Here is an 8,507-nt window from a genome sequence, read left to right on the forward strand (position 1 = left end):
ACAGAGTACAGTGAAATGCCTTCCTTTCTAGCTCTGTGTGTGTGCTTGATCTCTGGAGTGAGTGTGTGCTTGATCTCTGGGAGTGAGTGTGTGCTTGATCTCTGGGAGTGAGTGTGTGCTTGATCTCTGGAGTGACGTTGTGCTTGATCTCTGGGAGTGAGTGTGTGCTTGATCTCTGGGAGTGACTGGTGCTTGACTCTGGGAGTGAGGTGTGCTTGATCTCTGGGAGTGAGTGTGTGCTTGATCTCTGGGAGTGAGTGTGTTTATCTGTGCAGTAAATAGTAGTCTCTCTCTCTGGAGGGAGTGTGTTTATCTGTGCAGTAAATAGTAGTCTCTCTCTCTGGGAGGGAGTGTGTTTATCTGTGCAGTAAATAGTAGTCTCTCTCTCTGGGAGGGAGTGTGTTTATCTGTGCAGTAAATAGTAGTCTCTCTCTCTGGGAGGAGTGTGTTTATCTGTGCAGTAATAGTAGTCTCTCTCTGGGAGGAGTGTGTGTTTATCTGTGCAGTAAATAGTAGTCTCTCTCGCTGGAGGGAGTGTGTTTATCTGTGCAGTACAATAGTAGTCTCTCTCTATAATGTCTCCGGATAGATATAAATTACACACAGTTATAAACCCTAGCCCCAGACACACAGATACACATGCTTTATAGCTGTTTACCTCACCACACACACACACACACTGGGGAGGGAGGAGGGCGAAGGGAAGGGAAGAGGGGAGGGAGGATATACGAGGAGTTAAGAGGAGATGAGAGAAAAGAGGAGGAGAGGAATGGAGAGAATTGCACTATTGCACCCCTTCACCAAGAACAATGGAGAGAAAGAGAAATGGAGGAGGGAAAGGGATAGATACTGTAGAAAGAGATAATGGGAAAAGACAGACAGAGGAGCAGCGGGGGGGAGGGAGAGTCGGCGGGAGGAGGGAGAGTGGCGGCAGGGAGGAGGTTGGAGGGAGGGAGGAGAGTCGCGGCAGGGAGGAGAGCGCGGCAGGGAGGGAGGCGGCGGAGGAGGTCGGCGGAGAGGAGGGAGATCAGAGGGAGGGAGGGAGAGTCGGCGGCAGGGAGGAGAGTCGGCGGGAGGAGGGAGTGTGGCGGGAGGGAGGAGTGTCGGCGGGAGGGAGGGAGAGTCGGCGGAGGGAGGGAGAGTCGGCGGGAGGGGGGGAGTGTCGGCGGGAGGAGGGAGTGTCGGCGTGGAGGGAGGGAGAGTCGGCGGGAGGAGGGAAAGAAGGAGTGTCGGCGGGAGGAGGAGTGTCGGCGGAGGAGGGAGTGTCGCGGGAGGAGGGGAGTCGGCAGGGAGGTCGAGGGAGAGTCGGAGGGAGAGTCGGAGGAGAAGTCGGCGGGGAGGAGGGAGGTCGGCGGGAGGGAGGGAGAGTCGGCGGGAGGAGGGAGAGTCGGAGGGAAGAGTCGGCGGGAGGGAGGGAGTGTCGGCGGGAGGGAGGGAGAGGGAGAGTCGGCGGGGAGGGAGGGAGAGCGGCGGTACAGAGGGAGTCGGCGGGAGAGGAAGGAGTCGGAGGGAGGGAGGGAGAGGGAGTCGGAGGGAGAGAGAGAGGAGGAGGGAGTGAAGGAGAGTCGAGAGGGGCGGGAAGGAGAGTCGGGGAGGGAGGGGCGGGAAGGAGAGTCGGGGAGGGAAGATCGGGAGGAGCTGAAGAGGGGGGAGGAGGGGGAGAGTCAGAGAGAGAGTGGGAAGGAAGTCAGGGGGAGAGTTGAGAGAGGGGGAGTCGGAGGAGAGTCAGGCAGAGTAGCTGCCTTTGTAGTTGTTTGAGAAGAGCCCAGACACACAGCCATGTAAACTTTGCTTGATTTATATTTACCCCAGTGCACTAGACTAGGTTATGTCTAGGATGGTATATACATGATGACTTACAATGGGTTCTTAAAGGATAAATCTGTAAGTTCTCTGTCCCTTGTGGCCAATGGGTACAAGTTTGTCTGATGGTCTAATGTTTTTCCGACGTTTCCTCTGTGTAGATCCAGATGGCAGAGAGGGCCATAGAGGTGACAGAGCTGAAGGAGAGTCTGGCTCAGGCCCTCAGAGAGAAGGACCAACTCAAGGAGGTACTATGAACATTCATACAGCTGTCATAGCATAAGACCTCAGGAAATACACAGTTTACACAGCTGTTAAAACATCAGTACACTGGACCTAATGAGCTGTCATATGTTTGAGATGGTATAAAATGCTTTCATAGAGCTACTGCTGAAGCCTGCAAGGTTTAGCTGTTATAAGCCTACCAAAGCACTGAGATACCCCAACATAGCTTCCTCCCTCTGCCCCAATTTCTAGATTCAACTAATGATACACCCATCCCTGTACTGTCTGCCTTAATACACTAACCATTAAATGGTGGAAATGCCAGCCTTCGTGTCTGTTCACCCCGCGGTCACCCTCGTTTAAATGTTTAAACCGATAGCCATACGCACACTAATAAGTTGCTTTTTTCCCAAGTGGAGAGAGGGAGGGGGAGAAGAAAAAGGTGGGAAGGAGAAAGAAAGGAAAAGACAGAGAGCAAAAGGAGACGAGAGCACTCTCAGCAAGCATTCGACAGGAGAGCTATGCTGGGCAGGCGGAGTTTGACACCTCTCAAGTATAAGACTAGACATATATTCTAGCAAGTTGACTCTAGAATAGCAACTGCAGGTAGAACTGTTTGTGTTCTATGATAGAAAACCCTGAAGTTGCTCCTAATCGTACATAAGCTCCAATGGATCATTATCAAGGATCTAGGAGAGGTTTTGTCTTAGGTATAGGAAAAGGGTATGTCAGATCTAGCAGAGTGTCTAGGTATAAGGGAAAGGGTATTTCAGAATCTAGGAGAGGTGTCTAGGTATAGGAAAGGGTATTTTCAGATCTAGGAGAGAGTGTCTAGTATAGAAAGGGTATTTCGATCTAGGAGAGGTGTCTAAGTATACGAAAGGTATTTCAGATCTAGTGAGAGGTGTCTAGGTATAGAAAGGGTATTTCAGATCGTTAGGAGAGATGTCTAGCGTATATGGAAAGGGTATTTCAGATCTAGGGAGGTGTCTAGTTGGAGGTATTTCAGATCTAAGGAGAGGTGTCTTAGGTATAGGGATAAGGGTAATTTCAGATCTAGGAGACGGTGTCTAGGTATAGGAAAGGTATTTCAGATCTAGGAGAGTGGTCTAGTATAGGAAAGGGGTATTTCAGAATCTAGGAGAGGTGTCTAGTATAGAAAGGTATTTCAGATCTAGAGAGGTGTCCTAGGTATAGGAAAGGGTATTTCAGACGGGGACATAGATGTGACGTTCCTGTGTACTAGTCAGGGCCATGGATTATTTATACAAGTGGGTGAGTCTATCCTGGATGCTGATTGGTTAAAACCACGTTTCCAGCCATTGTGCATTTCAGACTACCCTGGCTATGGATGGTGAAATGCCTGTGACTCTTCCTCTGGAAGTCACTGCACGTCCCGGCCAGGCAATTCGATCGAACCTGATCGTCGCACTGTAAAAAGCAGCAGACATTATCCGTGCTTTTGGCCAGCAACTTGGTTTACAGCAGCTGAGATTTGTTAGAAACCTTTTTGCTGTCTGTCTCTCCGACATTGGGAAGAGAGTCAGGGGGAGAGTTGGAGAGAGGGGGAGTCGGAGAGAGTCAGGCAGAGTAGCTGCCTTTGTAGTTGTTTGAGAAGAGCCCAGACACACAGCCATGTAAACTTTGCTTGATTTATATTTACCCCAGTGCACTAGACTAGGTTATGTCTYGGATGGTATATACATGATGACTTACAATGGGTTCTTAAAGGATAAATCTGTAAGTTCTCTGTCCCTTGTGGCCAATGGGTACAATGTTTGTCTGATGGTCTAATGTTTTTCCYACGTTTCCTCTGTGTAGATCCAGATGGCAGAGAGGGCCATAGAGGTGACAGAGCTGAAGGAGAGTCTGGCTCAGGCCCTCAGAGAGAAGGACCAACTCAAGGAGGTACTATGAACATTCATACAGCTGTCATAGCATAAGACCTCAGGAAATACACAGTTTACACAGCTGTTAAAACATCAGMACACTGGACCTATGAGCTGTCATATGTTTGAGATGGTATAAAATGCTTTCATAGAGCTACTGCTGAAGCCTGCAAGTGTTTAGCTGTTATAAGCCTACCAAAGCACTGGATACCCCAACATAGCTTCCTCCCTCTGCCCCAATTTCTAGATTCAACTAATGATACACCCATCCCTGTACTGTACTGCCTTAATACACTAACCATTAAATGGTGGAAATGCCAGCCTTCGTGTCTGTTTCACCCCGCGGTCACCCTCGTTTAAATGTTAAACCGGATAGCCCTGCACTAATGAAGTCATCAAGAGAGGGAGGAAGAAAAAGGTGGGAAGGAGAAAGAAAGGAAAGAGAGGGGGGAGCACCTTCAGCAAGCATTCGAGAGCTATGTGGGCTGGAGTTTGACACCTCTCACAGTAAGACTAGATTATTCTAGCAGTTGACTTCAGATAGAACTGCAGGTAGAACTGTTTGGTGTTCTATGATAGAAAACCCTGAAGTTGCTCCTAATCGTACATAAGCTCCAATGGATCATTTCAGATCTAGGAGAGGTGTCTAGGTATAGGAAAGGGTATTTCAGATCTAGGAGAGGTGTCTAGGTATAGGAAAGGGTATTTCAGAATCTTGAGAGGTGTCCTAGGTATAGAAAGGGTATTTCAGATTAGCGAGGAGATGTCTAGGTATAGGAAAGGGTATTATCAGATCTAGGAGAGGTGTCTAGGTATAGGAAGGGTATTTCAGATCTAAGGAGAGGTGTCTTAGTATAGGAAAGGAATTTCAGATCTAGGAGCGGTGTCCTAGGTATAGGAAAAGGTATTTCAGATCTAGGAGAGGTGTCTAGGTATAGGAAAGGGTATTTCAGATCTAGGAGAGGTGTCTAGGTATAGGAAAGGGTATTTCAGACGGGGCATAGATGTGACGTCCTGTGGTACTTAGTCCAGGGCCATGGATATTTATACAATGGGTGAGTCTAATCCTGGATGCTGATTGGTTAAAACCACGTTCCAGCCATTGTGCATTTCAGACTACCACTGGCTATGATGGTGAAATGCCTGTTGACTGTTCCATCTGGAAAGTCACTGCACGTCCCGGCCAGGCAATTCATCAACCTGATCTCCACTGTAAAAAGCAGCTAGACATTATCTCCGTTGCTTTTGGCCAGCACTTGGTTTACAGCAGCTGAGATTTGTAGAAACCTTGCTGTCTGTCTCTCCGACATTTGCAACATTATTACAACATTGAAATGCGATATCCACTGTCCCATCGAGAATGAACGTGTCGGGACGAGACAGATGGCTTTCCTCTGCCAGTCGAAATCATGAATTCGCAGCATTTTTATGGATATATGCAAAGAAATGTCAATAGAAAAACAGGTCAAACAAATGCAGCTAGTTTGCTGTCTTTCCAGCTTCAGTTTGAAGTGATTGTGTTCGCTGTGTAGTTGGCTGTGTAGTTGGCTGTGTAGTTGGCTGTGTAGTTGGCTGTGTAGTTGGCTGTGTAGTTGGCTGTGTAGTTGGCTGTGTAGTTGGCTGTGTAGTTGGCTGTGTAGTTCGCTGTGTAGTTCGCTGTGTAGTTCGCTGTGTAGTTGGCTATCTACCAAGGAGGAAAAGCCTGCATAGCAACCATTTTTTGTTTGAAATGGCAACGATGCCAATCGAACCAACTACCAGATGGCTTGGGTAGCAACCTCAGGACTATATCCCCGTGGAAGGATGAAATGGTATGAATAAATGAATCGAAATAATGTTTTTAATGAAAATATGTCAATCATTATTTTAATATGATGGTAGCCATTGTATAAAAGTGATAATGCCCTCGAAGCCTTGGTTTGGAGGATATATTGGCACAGTTTGCCAATATACGGCTTCTCTGGCATTATCACTTAAATACATAGCTATAGTTATACATACAGACATGCATTTTCTGTATATCTAAGATTGTGGCCCAGCCTAAAGGGACATTTCATTCATAAATGTAAGTTTGTCAAATATTTTCAGACTTTAAAAGTAGAGTAATGTCAAGATGAAACCACGCCACATTGCATTGGTTTTGTTTATCCAGCTATATGAATGAAAAGGATTTCCTGGTTTTATTCGGTGCTGATATTTGTTTCAAATGATTGAAGTTCTCAGTGGCCATCTCCTTGTCCCCGTGCCAGGAGCTGCATCAGTGTCAGGACCGACAGAGGGAGCAGGAGGCTGAGGGTCAGGGGTCAGAGGTCAAACAGCCTGTGTTGCTACGCTACCCCCTGCCCTACCCCCAGGACCCCTCCCCACCCCCCCTGGTACCCCAGAGACCTGCAGAGCTGCAGTACGGGAACCCCTACTCCACCGACAACACTCGAGGTGAAACCCTCTGCCCCCATCTATCTATCTGTCTCTTTGGCTGTCATCTCAACATCACTCTAGCTATCTACTATCTACAATACCTGTGTTTGTCTAAGGGTTTCTACATTTTTTTTTATCTTACTGTCTCTCTGGATCTCCCCTTCTCTTGTCGCTGTATCTTCTCTCACTGTCAACCTGTTACATTCTCCCCTCCCATAGGTCTGTTGAACCCCAGCCACATCTCCCACCTAAAGAGACATCGATCCTGCTCGTTTTCAGTGGTGACACCTCTTGTTTTCTGTGTGGTTGTTGTGTTTTCTCCAGACGGGGCAGACGGTGCCCTGTCCCCTGAGCAGATGCCCCGCCCCCCTCCCGAGGCTCCTGGTGCATGCGCCCCTCCGGCCACCCCCCCGACCCCCCCAACCTCTGGTGCAGGCTGGGAGAGAGAGGTGGTCTGCATCCAGCCCTCCTCGCGAAGCATGAGCCCCCCCGATGGACTGGAGCACCCCCCCGAGGAGCCACGCAACGTGAGTTCATACACYGACACGCACACACACACACACACTCTGCTAAGTTCTGTAACCTAGTCCTCTTTTATTGCTGTTTTTGTATGTCCATTTCTGTCCTCCATCGCCAATCCTTTTTCCACGTACACTGAGTATACCAAACATTAGGAACACCTTCCTAATATTGAATTGCATCCCCTCCTTTTGCCCTCAGAACAGCCTCAATTCATCAGGGCATGGACTCTACAAGGTGTCGAAAGCCCATGCCATGTTGACTCCAATGCTTCCCACAATTGGCTGGATGTCCTTTTGGTGGTGGATCATTCTTGATACACATGGGAAACTGTTGAGCGTGAAAAACCCAGCAGCGTTGCCGTTCTTGACACAAACCGGTGTGCCTGGCACCTACTACCATACCTCGTTCAAAGGCACTTACATTTTTTGCCCATTCACCCTCCGAATGGCTCACAATCCTTAACAATCCTTCTTTAACCTGTCTCCTCCCCTTCATCTACACTGATTGGAAGTGAATTTAACAGCTGAGTTCATAGCTTTCACCTGGATACACTTGGTCAGTCTGTCATGGAAAGAACAGGTGTTCTTAATGTTTTGTAAAGTCAGTGCATTTACTTTAGCTTGTTCTCTTGTATCCCACTTTCTATTTCTGCTTCTTCTCTCTATCCCTCTCCTCTTTACCATATTTCTTTCCTTTCCATGTCCCCTGTTTTTACCCTCTAACCATTTCATTATATTCTTTATCTTCTTCTTATCTCTCTTTTTCTCTTACACCCTCCATCTCTTCCTCTCTCTCGCCCTGCTGTTTCTCCTTCGTTCCCATATATACACCATTCAAACCAATACGCTTTTTTTGCCGACTTTAACATCGCAGCAACTTTTTTCTGCCTTTTCTTTATATCTGAAAAGTGTTGCTGGTATCAAAGCCTAAACTTTTATTTCCGCGAACCGACCCAGTGATGACTGCGGTAAAGTTCTGCCTACGGCTTTGTATGAAATGTAGCCGTAATGCTGAGGCGGCATTGGTACGCACTACGCTCTGAAGTTCTTGATGGTTGATAGGCAGCGACTATCCTCCTGGCAGTTCTAAACTTTGCAATGCATGTGACTTCACCCACCACATGTACTGTTTTCTTAAGCCAGGGTTTCCCAAACTCGGTCCTGGGGCCTCCCTTGCCCTAGCACTACACAGCTGATTCACATGATCAAATCTTGATGACGAATTCATTATTTAAATCAGCTGTGTAGTGCTAGGTCAAAAAACTAAACGTGGTCCCCAGGACCGAYTTTGGGAAACACTGTCTCAACCACAGAAAATGTGTTTTCTTTTCACTGAATCTCCGTTTGGATATTGGTTAGGCTACAATTATGCTCTGGTAATGTTAGCTAAGTTGAGGTGAGTGCTGCTCATGATCATCTTGCCTAGTTGGSTCATTATTAAACACTGACCAGAACGTTTTGACAGCATGTTATTTAGTTTAACAAGTGGATTATTTTGCTCTTCACTCGCATGTCGCTTATGCTGCGTTCAAAACAACTGGGAACTCTGAAATCTCTGACTTCAGTGAGTTCAAAACAACTGGGAACTCTGAAATCTCTGACTTCAGTGCAATTCTATTTCATTCAATTGGGGCTTTTGCTGCGTTCAAAG

At 47.5% G+C, this 8,507-nt stretch overlaps 1 protein-coding gene across 1 annotated transcript in view; it reads left to right on the top strand.

Moving 5' to 3' along the window:
* Nucleotides 1–8,507, top strand: part of LOC111956065 (tax1-binding protein 1 homolog A-like) — a 45,953-nt gene that overhangs the window by 26,329 nt on the left and 11,117 nt on the right. Inside the window, 3 exon segments of the mRNA XM_070436330.1 lie at nucleotides 1,965–2,051; nucleotides 6,167–6,353; nucleotides 6,660–6,862. Of these exon segments, the coding sequence (XP_070292431.1) occupies nucleotides 1,965–2,051; nucleotides 6,167–6,353; nucleotides 6,660–6,862 (477 nt within the window).

This window comes from Salvelinus sp. IW2-2015, linkage group LG31 (assembly GCF_002910315.2).
Source record: "Salvelinus sp. IW2-2015 linkage group LG31, ASM291031v2, whole genome shotgun sequence".
Classification (NCBI taxonomy): domain Eukaryota; kingdom Metazoa; phylum Chordata; class Actinopteri; order Salmoniformes; family Salmonidae; genus Salvelinus; species Salvelinus sp. IW2-2015.